Source organism: Hemiscyllium ocellatum, chromosome 25, assembly GCF_020745735.1.
Source record: "Hemiscyllium ocellatum isolate sHemOce1 chromosome 25, sHemOce1.pat.X.cur, whole genome shotgun sequence".
Taxonomy (NCBI): Eukaryota; Metazoa; Chordata; class Chondrichthyes; order Orectolobiformes; family Hemiscylliidae; genus Hemiscyllium; species Hemiscyllium ocellatum.
In genome coordinates, this window is record NC_083425.1 from 1,232,317 (window position 1) to 1,251,933 (window position 19,617).

General features: G+C 51.2%; 1 protein-coding gene across 1 annotated transcript in view; it reads right to left on the reverse strand.

Annotated features, from left to right (window-relative positions):
• ankfn1 (ankyrin repeat and fibronectin type III domain containing 1) overlaps positions 1 to 19,617 on the reverse strand; it is a 58,546-nt gene that overhangs the window by 28,967 nt on the left and 9,962 nt on the right. The window contains exons 2-9 of the mRNA XM_060844779.1: positions 15,673 to 15,883; positions 10,836 to 11,030; positions 10,149 to 10,262; positions 6,155 to 6,252; positions 5,913 to 6,003; positions 5,346 to 5,453; positions 4,136 to 4,235; positions 2,953 to 3,085 (exon numbers count right to left, since the gene is read on the reverse strand). Of these exons, the coding sequence (XP_060700762.1) occupies positions 2,953 to 3,085; positions 4,136 to 4,235; positions 5,346 to 5,453; positions 5,913 to 6,003; positions 6,155 to 6,252; positions 10,149 to 10,262; positions 10,836 to 11,030; positions 15,673 to 15,883 (1,050 nt within the window). The remainder of the gene's footprint in view (positions 1 to 2,952; positions 3,086 to 4,135; positions 4,236 to 5,345; positions 5,454 to 5,912; positions 6,004 to 6,154; positions 6,253 to 10,148; positions 10,263 to 10,835; positions 11,031 to 15,672; positions 15,884 to 19,617) is intronic.

The window sequence follows — 19,617 nt, forward strand, 5'->3', positions numbered from 1 at the left end:
ACGGGGTGCACCTGAATGGGAGGGGCACCAACATCCCGGGGGGGGGGAGGTTTGCTAGAGCTCTTCAGGATGGTTTAAACTAGATCAGCAGGGGGTCAGAACCTGAGCTACAGATCAGGTGCTGGAATAGGTCATGAACAGCCAGATACACCGCGCAGAGAGTCTGTGAAGAGGGAGGGGCATGTGATAGGGCAAAGATGCAGTCAGTCAGTGTGATGGCTGGAAGTGCGTTTATTTCAATGCAAGTAGTATCAGGAATAAGGATGACCAACTCGGAACATACCGTAGCGCCTCGACTTACAAACTTAGTCCATTCCAGGACCCGGTTCACGAACCAAAAAGTTCACGAACTGAATCAATTTTTCCCATTGTTGGGATAGTGTAAGAATACTTGGATGACTGCTCACAGCGCATGCGCCAAAGATGGACTGAATGAGATCACGCGGGGGCCAGAGAGCTTTTGCGTTCAACAAGCACGTAGCAAAGCAGAACAATGAAACCATGTGGTCGCACACGGGCTTTTTGCGTTCGTACCTTGAACTTCGTACGTACATTGAAGCAAAATTTTACATACAATCCTGGTCGTAAACTGATTTGTTCGTGAATGGGGTCGTTCATATGTCGAGGCGCTACAGTGGGTCCTAGTACTGATCTATGTTGTGACCATTACAGAGGCTTGGATATCACAGGGGCAGGAACAGCTGTTGGAAGGTCCAGGATTTAGATGTTCAAAAGGAGTTGGGGAGGGGGGAGGGGGGGAGGGGGAAGAGGAAAGGAGATGAGGGAGTGGCATTGCTAATCTTGGATAGTGTCACAGCTGCAGAAAGGGAGGTCGTAGAGGAGGGTTTGGTACAGAGTTGGTATGTGTAGAAATCTGAAACTAGAAAGGAGCAGTCACTTTATTGGGAGTTTTCCACAGGCCCCCTAATAGCAACAGAGACATGGATGGGCATATTGGGAGACAGATTTTGGAAAGGTTCAGAGGTAGCAGGGTTGTTGTCATGGATGACTTTAACTTCCCTGATATTGATTGGAACCTACATAGTTCAAATAGTTTGGGTGGAACAGTTTTTATTAGGTGTGCCCAGGAAGGATTCCTGACTCAATATGTAGATAAGCTGACTAGAGGGAGGCCATATTGGATTTGGTGCTTGGCAAAGAACCATGTGGGGTGTCAGATCTCTCGGTGGGAGAGCATTTCAGTGATAGTGATCACAACTCCCGTACCTTCACTACAGTAATGGAGAGGGAGAGGAGCAGACAGTACGGGAAAGTATTGAATTGGGGGAGGGGGAATTACGATGCTATTAGGCAGAAGCTGGGTTGGGTGGTGGGGAGCACCTAAATTGGGAACAGATGTTCACAGGGAAATGCACGACAGAAATGTGGAGGTTGTTTAAAAAGCACTTGCTGATAGTGCTGGACAGGTTTGTCCCCCTGGAGACAAGGAAGGGATGGTAGGGTGAAGAACCTTGGGTAACAAGGGATGTGGAACATCTAGTCAAGAGGAAGGAGGAAGCTTACTTAAGGTTGTGGAGACAGGAGCTCGAGAGGGTTACAAGGTAACCAGGAGTGAGCTCAAGAAGGCAATCAGGAGAGCAAAGAGGGTACTAATGATGGCAGACAGATTTGGAAGAGTCCCAAAATATTCTACAAGTATATCAAGTGAAAGAGAATACCCCGGGGCAGAGTACAGCCTGTTAGGGATCAAGGGGGAAAACCAGAGAACAATGGGAGAGTTTTAAATGACTACTTCACATCTGTTCTTGCTTGGAACAAATCCCAGGTCCAGGTGTGTTGTATCTCAGGCTGCTGTGAGAGACAAGGGAGGAAATTTGGAGGCTCTGACCCAAATTTCTAATTCCTCTCTGGCTATAGGGCAGGTGCCAGAGGTCTGAATGACAGCTAATTTGGTTTCACTTTTCAAGAAGGGTGGTAGAGATAACCCAGGGAGTTACAGACCGTTCCACTTTCAGAGGCATGGTTTGATCAGGATAGTCACATGGCTTTGTGATGTTTAACAAATTGAATAGAATTTTTCAAGGAGGTGATCAGGCCTGTAGCTGAGGATAATGTGGCACTCCCTCAGCACTGACCCTCCGACAGTGTGGACTCCCTCAGCACTTACCCTCCCAAGGTGGGGCGCTCCCTCAGCACTGACCCTCTGACATTACAGCACTCCCTCAGCACTGACCCTCCCACAGTGCGGCATTCCCTCAGCACAGACCCTCCCACAGTGCTGCACTCCCTCGGTACTGACCTTCTGACAGTGCGGCATTCCCTCAGCACTGACCCTCCGACAGTACAGTACTCCCTCAGCACTGACCCTCCGACAGTACAGTACTCCCTCAGCACTGACCCTCTGACATTACAGCACTCCCTCAGCACTGACCCTCCGACAGTGTGGACTCCCTCAGCACTTACCCTCCCAAGGTGGGGCGCTCCCTCAGCACTGACCCTCTGACATTACAGCACTCCCTCAGCACTGACCCTCCCACAGTGCGGCATTCCCTCAGCACAGACCCTCCCACAGTGCTGCACTCCCTCAGTACTGACCTTCTGACAGTGCGGCATTCCCTCAGCACTGACCCTCCGACAGTACAGTACTCCCTCAGCACTGACCCTCCGACAGTACAGTACTCCCTCAGCACTGACCCTCTGACATTACAGCACTCCCTCAGCACTGACCCTCCAGCAGTGCGGCACTCCCTCAGTACTGACCCTCCGGCAGTGCGGCACTCCCTCAGTACTGACCCTCTGACTGTGCGGCACTCCCTCAGCACTGACCCTCCAGCAGTGCGGCACTCCCTCAGTACTGACCCTCTGACTGTGCGGCACTCCCTCAATAAACTCTCTGAAAGGTTTAGTCGAGATTGTTGGTTGGATCAGTGACCTGACAGAGTTGCTGTGAACGATGTGCTGTCAGGTGAAGATGAGGACATTTGGACAGACCTTTGTAAACCAGAGAAAGTCCTGCATCAAGGATCCAGAACAGGAATCGTCTATTTCCATCATTGGGATCTGGTCTTCGTTTGTGAGCAGGACGTTGTCCTTGTAGTGGAAGATAACAGTGATGTACATTCCTCTTGGAAAGACAGGAGAGAGACAGCAGTCAGAGAGTCCTCAATCTTTACAACCCCCTTCCCGTCCTGTCCCGTGCTGTCTGAGCCCAAGACTCACACCAGCTCCCCTCCGCCCACCTCCTCTTCCCACCCTGGGAACTGGGCCCATGAAGGGGATGGGGATGGGGTCGGTGAAGGTGAGGGTGAGGGAATTGGGAAGAGCTTTTTGTTGGACTTGGGAAGATAGTGGTTATCGAGAGGGTATCAGGGTAGGGCTTGGGGAAGGGGTTAGGGTGGTGGGAGTCAGGGAAAGGGGTTGGTAGTGTTGGGGGCAGGGAAATGGGGAATGGGTTTGGGACGGTGTGGGGATCAGGGGAATCGGTTTGGGACGGTGGGGGGGGGAAGGGGTCAGGGGAATGGGGTTTGGGACGGTGGGGTGTGTCTGGGGAATGGGGTTTGGGACGGTGGGGGTGTGTCTGGGACGGTGGGGGTGTGTCTGGGGAATGGGGTTTGGGACGGTGGGGGTGTGTCTGGGACGGTGGGGGTGTGTCTGGGGAATGGGGTTTGGGACGGTGGGGGGAGGGGGTCAGGGGAATGGGTTTGGGACGGTGGGGGTGTGTCTGGGGAATGGGGTTTGGGACGGTGGGGGGAGGGGGTCAGGGGAATGGGTTTGGGACGGTGGGGGTGTTTCTGGGGAATGGGTTTGGGACGGTGGGGGGAGGGAGTCAGGGGAATGGGGTTTGGGACGGTGGGGGTGTTTCTGGGGAATGGGTTTGGGATGGTGGGGTGTGTGTCTGGGGAATGGGGTTTGGGACGGTGGGGGGAGGGGGTCAGGGGAATGGGTTTGGGACGGTGGGGGTGTTTCTGGGGAATGGGTTTGGGACGGTGGGTGTGTGTCTGGGGAATGGGTTTGGGACGGTGGGTGTGTGTCTGGGGAATGGGTTTGGGACGGTGGGGTGTGTCTGGGAATGGGGCTGGGTCTGTTCCATTCCTGGTTCTTTGAGTTTGGAATGGGATTTTCTTTGCACTTCCCTATTCCTGGTGATTTTCCCTGATGAGGTTTGGACAGGAACCTTTTTAAGGTTTTCACAAACTTGCTGGAGGAATGAAAGAGATGTTTCAGACTCCGTGATACCGATGGCTTCCGGCAGGAATGTTGCCGCTTTACATCTTCTGGAAAAGAAACAGAAGATGTTTTTGTAAATGTGTGGGATTGACAGCCCTGGTGAGATCCATCTCAGCTAACTGCTCTCTCCGGTAATAAGCTCCTCCTCATTTACCACAAAAAGGAAAATTGTGTTTCTCAGGCAATTAGTTCAAGGAAATTTGGATGTGCATTTGTTTATTTTTAATTCACTCAAGGATTGTGGCTGTCACTCGGTGAGGTTGTGGTCATGGAGGAGGCCCATGACTTGCATGTCTTCCCACTGCAGCAAGGACATGCAGGTCCTGGACCTCCACCATTACCAAACCCTCACCACCTGATGCCTGGAGGAAGAACGCCTCATTTTCTGCCTTGCCACCGCACGGAATTAATGTGGATTTCACTAATTTCCTCATTTCCCCTCCCCCCATCTTATCCCAGTTTCAACTTTCCAACTCAGCACCTCCCTCATGATCTGTCCTAACTGTCCATCTTCCATCCCACCTATCTGCACCACCCTTCCCTTTGACCTATCACTTTTACCCCCACCTCTGTCTCCCTATTGCACTCTCAGTTACCTTGCCCCCAGCCCCACCCCCTCCCATTTATCTCTCCACTCACTCGGCTCACAGCCTCATTCCTGATGAAGGGCTTTTGCCTGAAACGTCGATTCTCCTGCTCCTCGGATGCTGCCTGACCTGCTGAGCTTTTCCAGCACCACACTCTCGACTCTGATCTCCAGCATCTGCAGTCCTCACTTTCCCCACAACATTTGCTGCGTTTCTGGATTAATAATCCACTGATAACACCATTAGGCAACGTGTGTGTGTGTGTGTGTGTGTGTGTGTGTGTGTGTGTGTGTGTGTGTGTGTGTGTGTGTGTGTGTGTGTGTGTGTGTGTGTGTGTGTGTGTGTGTGTGTGTGTGTGCGCGCGCGGTGTATGACTCAGAGAGTATTCCTGTGCGTGTGTTTATCTGGGCACTGACACTCTCACACTCACTGGGCACTAACACACACACACGGCATTGCCACACTCACATTCACTGGGCACTGATATTTTCACACTCACATTCACTGCTCAGACTCACCACACACCAACACTCTCACACACTCACAGCTCACTGATATTCTCACACTAACCTTTGTCGTTATAATTCTCGTGTTCTGCTCGCACACGTTTGAGCAGGTGTTCCAGTTGTTCGGTTTGGTCTCTGAACCTGGGCTCCCTTTCTTCAAGCTCCTTCCAATCTCAAACACAAACAGCAGCAGAATGAAGGGGGTTCTGCAGCATGTCACACAAGCCCCGCCCCCACCCCCGCTCCCCCCCCACACCCACACCCCCACACACACCCAACAGGATGGTTTGTATTCATTTATTCTGCTGTTCATAGGCCAAGTACCATTGCAGCAAAGTTTAGTTTTGGGAAGTTTGTGCTGTCTTACCTGAGCAGTGAACAATAAAACATTGAGAATGAATCATCAAACGACAAAATCACATCTCAGTTCATGCAATCCGCACGTTACAAAGACTACGGCCTCAGTTAACATTGGCTGGACAGGCACTAACCAATTATCATTCATTGTGGACACCAAACTCTGGAGCATTTCTCAGAGTATAAAGGAATGATATTTTAAATGTGTAAGGGACTATATTTCTGCAGAAACCCCAAATAAGTGTGCTCATTGTGAGTTCACAGTTTGACTTACTGGATGGAACAGCGAATGCTGGACTGGCAGTTTGTGGGGAGCCCCAGCCCTTCATATTGGCAGCTGAGACTCGGACATAATAACCTTGACCCTGGGATAAGATCAAAAGGACATGATTAAAACATGACAGTCCCTGCACCCTCTCACTGATCCAACCCAGTCAGTTCATCCTCTTCCTCAGTTCCTGCCCATACTGAGCTTCCATACTGTGATGTGAGGTGGTATCGCTGAGGTGTATTTACCGTCACGAGTCCTGTAATCGTACATCTTAGAGTGCTGAGATCTTCCAGCAGGAGCTCCCCACATTCCACCGAGGAATCCAGCAAACAGTTCCACTCCACTAGGGCAACAGCACAAAGAGGAATTAAGTTCCTTCAGAGACATGGTTAACAACAAGTTTGAACATTACAGCCCAGTACAGACCCTTTGGCCCTCACATTTTGATGATGATATTGGCCACTGTGCCCTCGGCCTATCACTGTCCTCGGCCCATCACTGCCCTTGGCCCATCACTGCCCTCGGCCCATCACTGCCCTCGGCCCATCACTGTCTCACCTCCCTCATGCATCAGCTGCTTGGTTCCTTTGATGTAAATTACTAACTGGGATTTGGATAAACAGGACGCATCATTTCAAACAATACAGAGGATTAAAGATTTGGAAAATGTGGGAAGCAATAAGGGGGATGGGAATGGACTTTAGCAAAAAGGAACTTGGTAGACAAGGAGTCACAGGGTGAGGGTGAAATGGAAGAAGTGTACATTGATAAAAACAATGAGCTGTGCAGGGAACGGAGCAATGTTCCCTGGGGTTGAGAAACAGAAAGCTGAGTATCTTGTACAGAAAAACAGAGAGTATCTGCTGCTGTGACACGAGGAATGGTCATTGGAAAGACAGATGTGAGCCTGGCCTTTTTTTAGCAGTGAAACCAGGGGTTAGGGGAGTGACAGTCACTCTGGTAGGAATGATCCTGGGCCACTATCACAGGGATTCTCACTGGGGCAGGTTGAGGGAAGCAGGTGGGAGTGGGGGTAACCAGAGGGAGGGGGTTTGCAGGGACAGACTGAAGAACCACAGGAGATGCTTTCTTGAAACAGGGGGTTGAAAACGTGTTGCTGGAAAAGCGCAGCAGGTCAGGCAGCATCCAAGGAGCAGGAGAATCGACGTTTCGGGCATAAGCCCTTCTTCAGGAATGAGGAGAGTGTGCCAAGCAGGCTAAGATAAAAGGTAGGGAGGAGGGACTTGGGGGAGGGACGTTGGAAATGCGATAGGTGGAAGGAGGTCAAGGTGAGGGTGATAGGCCGGAGTGGGGTGGGGGCGGAGAGGTCAGGAAGAAGATTGCAGGTTAGGAGGGCGGTGCTGAGTTCGAGGGTTGGGACTGAGACAAGGTGGGGGGAGGGGAAATGAGGAAACTGGAGAAATCTGAGTTCATCCCTTGTGGTTGGAGGGTTCCGAGGCGGAAGATGAGGCGCTCTTCCTCCAGCCATCGTGTTGCTATGGTCTGGCGATGGAGGAGTCCAAGGACCTGCATGTCCTTGGTGGAGTGGGAGGGGGCGTTGAATTGTTGAGCCACGGGGTGGTTGGGTTGGTTGGTCCGGGTGTCCCAGAGGTGTTCTCTGAAATGTTCCACAAGTAGGCGGCCTGTCTCCCCAATATAGAGGAGGCGACATCTTGTGCAGCGGATGCAGTAAATGATGTGTGTGGAGGTGCAGGTGAATTTGTGGCGGATATGGAAGGATCCCTTGGTGCCTTGGAGGGAAGTAAGGGAGGAGGTGTGGGCACAAGCTTTGCATTTCTTGCAGTTGCAGGGGAAGGTGCCGGGAGTGGAGGTTGGGTTGGTGGGGGGTGTGGATCCGAGAGGGAGTGGTCTTTTTGGAACGCTGATAGGGGAGGGGAGGGAAATATATCCCTCATGGTGGGGTCCGTTTGGAGGTGGCGGAAATGATGACGGATGATATGATGTATATGGCAGTTGGTGGGACGGTAAGTGAGGGCCAGTGGGGTTCTGTCCTGGTGGCGATTAGAGGGGCAGGGCTCAAGGGCGGAGGAGCGGGAAGTGGAGGAGATGCGTTGGAGAGCATCGTCGATCACGTCTTGGGGGAAATTGCAGTCTTTGAAGAACAGGCCATTGGGTTGTTCGGTATTGGAACTGGTCCTCCTGGGAGCAGATGCGGTGGAGATGAAGGAATTGGGAATATGGGATGGCGTTTTTACAGGGGGCAGGGTGGGAGGAGGTGTAGTCTAGGTAGCTGTGGGAGTCAGTCGGTTTACAGTAAATGTCCGTGTTGATTCCGTCGCCCGAGATAGAAATGGAGAGGTCTAGGAAGGGGAGGGAGGAGTCTGAGACGGTCCAGGTAAATTTGAGGTCAGGATGGAAGGTGTTGGTAAAGTTGATGAACTGTTCAACCTCCTCGTGGGAGCACGAGGCAGCGCCGATACAGTCATCGATGTAGTGGAGGAAAAAGTGGGGGGTGGTGCCAGTGTAGTTGCGGAAGATGGACTGTTCCACATATCCTACGAAGAGGCAGGCATAGCTGGGCCCATGCGGGTGCCCATGGCAACTCCTTTGGTTTGGAGGAAGTGGGAGGATTGGAAAGAGAAGTTGTTCAGGGTGAGGACCAGTTCAGTCAGTCGAAGGAGGGTGTCAGTGGAAGGGTACTGGTTGGTGCGGCGGGAAAGGAAGAAGCGGAGGGCTTTGAGTCTTTGCCTTTGACCATAGCAACACGACGGTTGGAGGAAGAGAGCCTCATCTTCCGCCTGGGAACCCTCCAACCACAAGGGATGAACTCAGATTTCTCCAGTTTCCTCATTTCCCCTCCCCCCACCTTGTTTCAGTCCTCACCCTCGAACTCAGCACCGCCCTCCTAACCTGCAATCTTCTTCCTGACCTCTCCGCCCCCACCCCCACTCCAGCCTATCACCCTCACCTTGACCTCCTTCCACCTATCACATCTCCATCACCCCTCCCCCTAGTCCCTCCTCCCTACCTTTTATCTTAGCCTGCTTGGCACACCCTTCTCATTCCTGAAGAAGGGCTTATGCTCGAAACGTCGATTCTCCTGCTCCTCGGATGCTGCCTGACCTGCTGCGCTTTTCCAGCAACACATTTTCAGCTCTGATCTCCAGCATCTGCAGTCCTCACTTTCTCCTCGAAGCAGGGGGTTGTCATGGTTAGGAACACACGACTGACAGGGAGACAGAAGGAGCTTCAATGGGTACTTTCACAAAAGGAATTGGAGAAATATTGAGAGGAACTAGCTGCAATGAGAGATGGGGGGAAGAGCAGAAAGTGATCCACGTGTACGTGCTGCTATCTGCTTTGATAACACTATGAGCCCCAGCAATGGCTAAAGTCAGCATCAACTCTCCGTCACTCCGTGACACCCTCAGCTCACTCCCTGTCAGTGGGAATATCTTGCCAAGGTGATGTGACAGAGACTCGCTGTCAGATTCTAGCTCAATCTTCAAATGTAATTTCAAATCCATCCAGCCCCAGTTACCTCAGAGTCCCTGTGACATCATCATCATCCCATTGTGGAAGATCTAAAGTCAGCCTCTGGCCATTGGGTGCCTGGTGGGTCAGTCAGCACAGCCATTGGGTGCCTGGTGGGTCAGTCAGCACAGCCATTGGGTGCCTGGTGGGTCAGTCAGCACAGCCATTGGGTGCCTGGTGGGTCAGTCAGCACAGCCATTGGGTGCCTGGTGGGTCAGTCAGCACAGCCATTGGGTGCCTGGTGGGTCAGTCTGCACAACCATTGGGTGCCTGGTGGGTCAGTCAGCACAACCATTGGGTGCCTGGTGGGTCAGTCAGCACAGCCATTGGGTGCCTGGTGGGTCAGTCTGCACAGCCATTGGTTAATAATGGAGGTGACAGCCACCACCTGGTCCACTTGCTGTGATCAGATTCTCCAGCATCACAAGGTGCATGTGTTCTTGCCACAATGCAGCCCTCCTACATTCTACTCCTCAGGCACAAACACCTGGGCAACATCTCCTCAAATGTTTCAGAAACCGTGTCTCAGGCATGTCTGAGAGATTACTATTTGATTTTGAAGGATTCCACAACAATATTGTTCCTGACCTAACACTAAACCAGACCAGGAGAACAGAACACAAGGCAGATGATGAGTGTCTCACCATCTAATTCACACACACTGAAACACGTGCCAGCTGAAGGGGCACTGAGGGCTACCACACGATACTTCTTGGACACAGAGTGATGGGAAGAGAGAAATACCTTTGTATCTGGTGATCAAAGCGGGGTTCACACTCAGTGGCTCCTCAAATGTCACAGTCAGTGAGGTACTGCTCGTCACAGTGAGACAGACATTATTCGGAGGGCCAGGGACCACTGCAAAACACAACAACAAGCTAATACTCTCCCAGACTGACAGAGAGCCCAGAGTTCACTCTGTACCTCCCTCCCGGGGTATCTGTTATTCTGTACATAACCCCCACCCCAACCCCTCGATTAGATTCCAGTCTGTACCTCCCTCCCGGGGTATCTGTTATTCTGTACATAACCCCCACCCTGAACCCCTCGATTAGATTCCAGTCTGTACCTCCCTCCCGGGGTATCTGTTATTCTGTACATAACCCCCACCCTGAACCCCTCGATTAGATTCCAGTCTGTAACTCCCTCCCGGGTATCTGTTATTCTGTACATAACCCCCACCCCAACCCCTCGATTAGATTCCAGTCTGTAACTCCCTCCCGGGTATCTGTTATTCTGTACATAACCCCCACCCTGAACCCCTCGATTAGATTCCAGTCTGTACCTCCCTCCCGGGGTATCTGTTATTCTGTACATAACCCCCACCCCGAACCCCTTGATTAGATTCCAGTCTGTAACTCCCGCTTGGGGATCCATTATCGCTCTGGATTTGAACAGAGAATCTGATCTTTCTGTTGAGCTGACTCTTACTTGCTGTTGTAACCTGTGCTTTCATTTGTTTGTACAGTTTGTATCGTGACTCGCAGGCTCGACGTTGTTTCTGTTTCTCTGCGTTGTTGTGGCTGAGTGAATTGTTCAGCTTCTCAGAGGACAGGTCATTCAGAAGTTCCTCTGCCTGCTGGATGAGGTGTGTTAGGTGCCTGTCTCTGCTATCCACATTAATAACTGGCAACAAAGCAAACACATCGCGTTAGATTGAACAGAAATCAATTCTCACTTGGGGAGTGTTTCTTTTGCATATGGGACATGGTTCTCACCAGCTGGGCCCAGTATTTATTACCTCGTCCCTAGTTGCCCCTTGAGAAGGTGGGGGGAGCTGCCTTCTTGAACAGCTGCAGTCCACCTGCTGTAAGTTGACCCATAATGCCCTTAGGGAGGGAATTCCAGGATTTTGACCCAACAACAGTGAAGAAATGTTGACATATTTCCAACAGCTTCAAGGGGAACTGGCAGAGGCTGCTGTTCCCACGTGTCTGCTGCCCTTGTCCTTCTAGATGGAAGTGGTCATGGGTTTGGAAGGTGCTGTCCGAGGATCTTTGGTGAGTTTCCACAGTGCATCTTGTAGATGGTACACACTGCTGTTACTGAGGGGGTGGGGGTGGGGGAGGGAGGGGATGGTACACACTGCTGTTACTGAGTGTCGGTGGGGGGAGGGAGGGGATGGTACACACTGCTGTTACTGAGTGTGGGTGGGGGAGGGAGGGGATGGTACACACTGCTGTTACTGAGTGTCGGTGGGGGGACGGAGGGGATGGTACACACTGCTGTTACTGAGCGTCGGTGGGTGGGGGAGGGAGGGGATGGTACACACTGCTGCTACTGAGCGTCGGTGGGGGTGGGAGGGAGGGGATGTTTGTGGTTGTGGTGCCAATCAAGTGGGTTGCTTTATCCTGGATGGTGTCAAACTTCCTGAATGTTGTCGGAGCTGCCTCCATCCAGGCGAGTATTCCGTCACATTCCTGACTTGTACCTTGTAGATTGTGGATAGGCTTTGGGGAATCAGGAGGTGGGTTACCCACCACAGTATTCCCAGCCTCTGACCTGGTCTTGTAGCCGCTGTGTTTATGTGGCAAGGCCAGTTGAGTTTCTGGTCAATGGTAACCCCCAGGATGTCAACATGGGGGATTCAGTGATGCCACTGAATGTCAAGGGATGATCTTGGAGATGGTCATTGCTTAGCATTTTTTAGCCTGAATGTTACTTGCCAGTCATCAGCCCAAGCCTGGATATTGTCCAGATCTTGTCACGTTTGAACATGGACTGCTTCAGTATCTGAGGAGTTGTGAATGGGACTGAACATTGATCAATCATCAGTGAACATCCCCACTTCTGACCTTATGACAGAGGAAAGGTCATTGATGAAGCAGCTGAAGATGGTTGGGCCTCGGACACTATCCTGAGGAACTCCTGCAGAGATGTCCTGGAGCTGAGATGACTGACCTCCAACAACCATAACCATCTTCCTGTGTATGAGGTATGACTCTAACCAGTGGTGTTTGCACCCCACCCCACCCTCGATACCCATTGATTCCAGTTTTGCCAGGGCTCCTTGACGCCACATTTGGTCAATGCAGATTTGATGTTAAGGGCTGTCATTCCCATTTCCCAGCTGGGAATTAAAGGCCTGTCCAAAGTATTGAATTAAATTGGCAATGCAATAGGAACCAGATCCAGGCCTTTCAATATTTTTACCAATTCTTGAATTGTGCTGTCAGCCTCAGCCAAGTCCACATATCCCAACACAGCCGGCCCTCCTTGAATAAAAACTACAACTCTATTGCTAAGGTTCTCATTAACTTTATCTGTGTTTGAGAATTTATTTTCAATCAGTAATGTTTAGATGTTATCCTGCATGAACGTGAAGAATCTTTTTATCTTTCAAGTGGCTGGGCCAAGAAATGGCAATTTTAAATTTAACACTGACCAATCCAGTTCGGCATTCTGACAGAATAAATAAACAGATCCCAGGATGGTGATTCCCAGATGTGACTTGATTAGCTGAATAGCCTGCTCCTATCCGAAGTGGCACAATTCACAGACAGTATCTGATGGATATCTGATAGTGGGGAAAAGCCATCACCAGCTCATGGGTACATGGGGACGAGTGAATTGTTTTTTGATGTCTTTAGCACACTGCCATGTATCAGGTGCCAGCTCCCTGCATTATGGGATGCTGCAGCCTATTTGATGTATGGATGGCATGGTGGCACAGTGGTTAGCACTGCTGCCTCACAGCGCCAGAGACCCGGGTTCAATTCCAGAATGTGGAGTTTGCACATTCTCACCGAGTCTGCGTGGGTTTCCTCCGGGTGCTCCGGTTTCCTCCCACAGTCTGAAGATGTGCAGGTCAGGTGAATTGGCTATGCTAAATTGCCCGTAGTGTTAGGTGATGGGGTAAATGTAGGGGAATGGGTCTGGGTGGGTTGCTCTTCGGCGGGTCGGTGTGGACCTGATGGCCCGAAGGGCCTGTTTCCACACTGTAAGTAATCTAATCTAATTACATAAACCGTGCAACAACTCTGCTTGGTCTGGTCACTGACCTCAGTAAGGTCCTGTAAAAATGCACTGTAGCGTTCACAGGACTTGTCCTGTGTTTCAAATGTTTGGCATTCACACAATACCACAGCTTTTCCCTCAAGTAAAGGCTTTGCTATTGCATGGACTGTATTGCTATTCTGAGGAACTGATTCACTGCTTCCCAGGCAAGACTGCTGTTGTGAGAGAAAGGAAGCCAGATGTTATTGATGGAATCTTGAGAACGTTATTGAGCTGCATTTGATCTGCAATGGAATAATAATTATCTAATAAGTACAGAAAAGGCTAGAAAAACACAGCAGGTCAAGCAACATCTGTGGAGAGGTAAGGGGTTAATGTTTCTGGACAATGACCTTTCATTGTGACTGTGCTACTTTAAAGGTTATGAATGTCTGGGTGGGTATTCCCCTTAGAGGACAGATCATCTCCACGAAGGCAATCACTCACAGATTGTTACTCTGCGTTTTTTACGTCATGAAAGAGCTGTACATTCCTGACGGAGATTTGATCAGGGCTCTTTCAGAAACATTGAGCTGTACTTGCATTCTGTCAGGCCCCTCAGATCAAAGCAAATCATACCCTCTGTCTCCCAGCTATCAGTGACCAGATGTTATCATTATAAAGACGGGGCATTACAGAGGCACATCAACATCTCCTGTGAAAGGCTAAGGATGTAAAGACAGTGTGAGGATCAGGTGCCAGGGCTCAAGGTGGCAAACAATCTAGCTAGGTGTTTAGGCTTGGTCGAGGTGGGAGGGAGAGGTAACAGGGTCAAGTAGAGGGGAAGGTAGGGGTGTTAATGATTGATAGGTGAAGGTGAGGACTGCAGATGCTGGAGGTTAGAGTCAAGATTAGGGTGGTGCTGGAAAAGCACAGCAGGTCAGGCAGCATCCAAGGGGCAGGAAATCGATACTTCGGGCAAAAGCCCTTCATCAGGAATGTTAACGATTGATAGCCAACTGCCGGGTTTTCCCACCTTCTGTGTTCATTTGGAACTGGGGGTAGCACATGTACATGGTCTTCATGCCTGTAGGTTACTGGGCCTTACGTAATATCCTGTCTGGCTTCCAATACACTGGTTCCCCATGGGAGAGTGATTAGCAAGGTTAGATCTCATAGAATACAGGGAGAACTAGCCATTTGGATACAGAACTGGCTCAAAGGTAGAAGACAGAGGGTGGTGGTGGAGGGTTGCTTTTCAGACTGACGCCTGTGAACAGTGGAGTGCCACAAGGATCGGTGCTGGGTCCACTGCTTTTCATCACTTATATAAATAATGTGGACGTGAACATAGGAGGAATGGTGAGTAAATTTGCTCCAAAATTGGAGGTGTAGTGGACAGTGAAGAGGGTTACCTCAGATTACAACAGGATCTTGGTCAGATGGGCCAATGGGCTGAGAAGTGGCAGATGGAGCTTAATTTAGATAAATGCGAGGTGCTGCATTTTGGGAAAGCAAATCTTAGCAGGACTTATACACTTAATGGTAAGGTCCTGGGGAGTTTTGCTGAACAAAGAGACCTTTGGAGTGCAGGTTCATAGCTCCTTGACAGCGGAGTTTCAGGTAGATAGGATAGTGAAGAAGGCATTTGGTATGCTTTCCTTTATTGGTCAGAGTATTGAGTACAGGAGTTGGGAGGTCATGTTGCGGCTGTACAGGACATTGGTTAGGCCACTGTTGGAATATTGCTGCAATTCTGGTCTCCTTCCTATTGGAAAGATGTTGTGAAACTTGAAAGGGTTCAGAAAAGATTTACAAGGATGTTGCCAGGGTTGGAGGGTTTGAGCAACAGGGAGAGGCTGAACAGGCTGGGGCTGTTTTCCCTGGAGTGTCAGAGGCTGAGGGGTGACCTTATAGAGGTCTATAAATTCATGAGGGTCGTGGATGGGGTAAATAGACAAAGCTTTTACCCTGTGGTGGAACTAGTAGGCATAGGTGAGAAGGGGAACGATATAAAAAGGAACTAAGGGGCAACTCTTTCACACGAGGATGGTACGTGTATGGAATGAGCTGCGAGAGGAAGTGGTGGAGGCTGGTACAATTGCAACATTTAAAAGGCATCTGGATGGGTATATGAATAGGAAGGGTTTGGAGGGATATGGTGGGACTAGATTGGGTTGGGATCTCTGGTCGGCATGGACGGGTTGGACCGAAGGGTCTATTTCCATGCTGTACATCTCTATGACTCTAATCCTTTCTCAAAATCTCAAACAAAAAATTGAAGGAATTACAGCTCCAAGCAGAAGGACAATGAACAAATGGATTGACTCACAGTGCGGACTCTCATTGGCTCCAGCCCTCAGGAGACTCTGAGCAATAGCCACCTGATTGGTCATGATAGCGATGTCCAATGGCGTTAGACCGTCCCGATTGGGAGTGTTCAGATCCAGCTCATGCACACTGTAGTGACGGAGCAACAACTGCACAGTGTCAAGATCCTGCTGCTCAACAGCTTCAAACATCACCTCACTACACTGGGAACTCTGGAAGAGAGCACCGGAGAACAGTCATTACCCATTAAGACCAGTGCAGCCCTGTCTCTGTGTGACTGACTGACCCTTCGATATTGCAGCTGTCTGTCTGCGACTGACCCCTCGATAATGGTTATGAGGTTCATAAAGATGGGAGAAATGCTGCCAATTTACTTGCACCAACCGTACGCTCTAACCAATTCAGAGAAGAGAGAGAGGTCAGAGTGTGAAATGGAGAGAGAGCAAGGTCTCTCTCTCTCTCTCTCTAGTTTTCTCTTTGAAATAACTCCACAGAGGCCAGGGTCCAATCATCAAGTCAGCCTTTCTTTACCCATGCTATTGCCTTTTACAGAGTCAGGTATTAGAATTATCAGGATCTCTGACAGTCCGATTTATTTTTTCCTTTTTTTTCTCTCTAGGTGCACGAATCTTTATTCGGTTCCCACCACCAGGAAGAAAGGAAACACTCGAGTGGCCTGTGACAAGCAGTGCCCTTCACATCAAAGGGCAATGCTGTGTGATCAATCAGTGAAGGGGAGGGCAGGGACTAAATCAAAATAGAGTTGGAGGGGGAAATGATGCACTCCACTCCCTGCGGCGCCCACCTCTCCCTGAACAACTCCAGGGTGTTGGTGGACACCGCGTGCTCCTTCTCCAAGGACACCCGGGCCCTAACGTAACCGCGGAAGAGGGGCAGGCAGTCGGCCCTAACGACCCCCTCCACGGCCCGCTGCCTGGACCTGTTTATGGCCAGTTTGGCCAGGCCCAGGAGCAGACCCACGAGGAGGTCTTCAGACCTGCCCTCCCTCCTCCGTACCCCGGGTGCCCGAAGATCAGGAGCGTGGGATTGAAGTGCAACCAAAAGCAGAGGAGAAGGTTTTTGAGAAAATCAAAGAGGGAGTGCAAACGCCCACACCCAATATACACATGGTCCACGGACTCCACAGCGCCACAGAACAAGCAGTTGGGCTGGGAGTCCGTGAACCACCGCAATCTGCGGTTGCAGGGGACTGCTGCATGCAGCACCCTCCACCCCAGATCCCCGAGAGAAAGGGGGAGGACTCCCGTGTAGAGAGCCCTCCACTGGGGATCCCCACCGCCCGGTGGCAAATGGACATGCCAGGGCGTGTCCGGGCGGTGGATGAGGGAGAAGAGGTGGACGGTGTGCAGCAGCAGTCAATACAGGACCTGCCTTTTTACGTCCTTAAAAAGGGACAAAATTAAAATTCCGGAGGCAGCTCAGGTTGGGGGCACAGGCTCCCGCGGGAAATACGGGACCCTGGGGCCAACGTGAAATTCCGTCCGGGCAGGGGTGAGTGCGGACGGGATCCCACCGCACACCCGAGCACAGTCCTGTTTATTTTTTAAAATTTTATTAAACAAATTACAAAAACAGTTTACAACAAACAGTTACATTTACAGCTGCATACAAGAGACAGCAATTTTACAAGGAGGAGCAGCAAAGCCAGGCCCCGAACCCCACCGTTCAAACAGTTTACAGGGACATGAGGACAAACCTCAAATCCCAGTCTCACATAAAAATATAAAGAGACATCAACAACGACATTTGTACATTAAACAATCCTGTTACATACAGAAGTGCAGACAATACAGACCCAGCAAGCCCCCCAACCCTCCCACCTTCCGACCACTCTAAGGCAGCCCACCCCTACCCACCTTCCAGTTCTTGGTCCACCCTCAGCACCTTTCGACCACCTCTAGGACAGCCTGCCCCGGTACCTGCCCAGGGTGACAGTGGACAGGACGGCCTACCCGCCTTCTGGCTCTCAGTCTGCCCCTACATACCATTGGGCTCTCACCCACCCTGTTGCGCCTCCGACCAGTGGGCTATCCTGGTACACCTTCCAGCCACCTCTAGGGCTCTAGCCCGTCCCTTTCCCTGGGACAACAGCGTGTAGGGTAGCCCACAAGCCTTCCGGATCTCAGCCTGCCCCTACGCACCTTCTGACCACCTCTAGGGCAGCCCGTCCCGATTATCCCTTATCGGGACGACGGCGCTCAGAACAGCCTACTCACCATCTGGCTCTCGGGGTGACTGGCATCAGGGTGGCCTACCCACCCTCTGGCTTTCAGGGTGACAGCTTTCAGAGCGACGCATGAGCCTCCCAGCTCACAACAAGGCCTGACAGACCCAGGGACACAAGACAGTGCAAGAAACACCACAACAGTTAATTACCAAAAAAAAAGAGTCCTTTCTAGTACACAGTCCAAATCTATACAGTCTTCAAAATATAGAATCCATTTCTAGGAAGAGTCCACTCCAGTATACAATGTATGTGGTCAGAAATAGAGTCCGCTCCAAACTGCAGAGTCCGCAACCAGGGGCAGAGTCCACTCCTGAAGACAGCAAATGCACACCCCACAGCACACGGGTGTTCAGTCTCCATAGAGTCCTGGCCCAGCCTTGGAAAACCAGGCCCACTCACAGGAACACAGTACAGGTGCAGTTAACTCACAGGGGTTTGGTCCACTCCTGAAGGAAAAGTCTGCTGCCAAACTCCACGATACAGCAACTGCTCACCTCCCAGCGCGTGCGCACACACACACACACACACACACACACACACACGTTCAATCTTCAGAGTCCCAGTCCCAGGGCTAGGCCTCCCCACAGGAACAGCTCCTCTGGTAAAATGTATGTCTTCCACAAAGGCTCAGTCCAAACACAAAAAAGTGAAGACACATACAAAAAACAAAGAAAACTACAGCCCAAGGGCTAAGCCCTACCATAAAATTAACGTTATCCTTTTCTCGAAAAGAGTAACACACAGACTGTAACCAGCCAGTGAAACAACAATCCCCTAATGAGAACTGAGTTACACCTGAAACATATTCTGTGCATCAGGAGTTTAACAATCAGTCCTCACTAAAAGGAATACCAATTAAACTGGCGAAATAATTCAGCCAGGTCAGGAATCAGGTTTTCCCCTCCAGAAAAGAAGGGAAGCAGAAACTAACAGTAACACACTGACTGTAACACCAGCCAGCACAGAGTCAGTCCCCTAAACTAAGGGGACTATGAATCTCCTGTCAGGCAGGGCTCAGCGGTGGTCCATCTCCCACTGGGCATACAGGCAGCGGTCCATCTCCCACCTGGGGTACAGCAGTGGTCCAACTCCTACTGGGCGTACCAGCGAAGGTGTATCTCCCACTGGGTGTACCAGCAGTGGTCCAACTCCCACTGGGTGTACCAGCGAAGGTCTATCTCCCACTGGGCATACCAGCAGTGGTCCATCTCCCACTGGGCGTACCAGCGATGGTGTATCTCCCACTGGGCGTACCAGCAGTGGTCCATCTCCCACTGGGCGTACCAGCAGTGGTCTATCTCCCAGTGGGCGTACCAGCAATGGTCCATCTCCCACTGGGTGTACCAGCGATGGTCTACCTCCCACTGGGCGTACCAGCGGTGGTCTATCTCCCAGTGGGCGTACCAGCAATGGTCCATCTCCCACTGGGCGTACCAGCGATGGTCTATCTCCCACTGGGCGTACCAGCGGTGGTCTATCTCCCAGTGGGCGTACCAGCAATGGCCCATCTCTCACTGGGCGTACCAGCGATAGTCCATCTCCCACCGGGCGTACCAGCGGTGGTCTATCTCCCAGTGGGCGTACCAGCGATAGTCCATCTCCCACCGGGCGTACCAGCGGTGGTCTATCTCCCACTGGGCGTACCAGCGGTGGTCTATCTCCCACTGGGCGTACCAGCGATGGTCTATCTCCCACTGG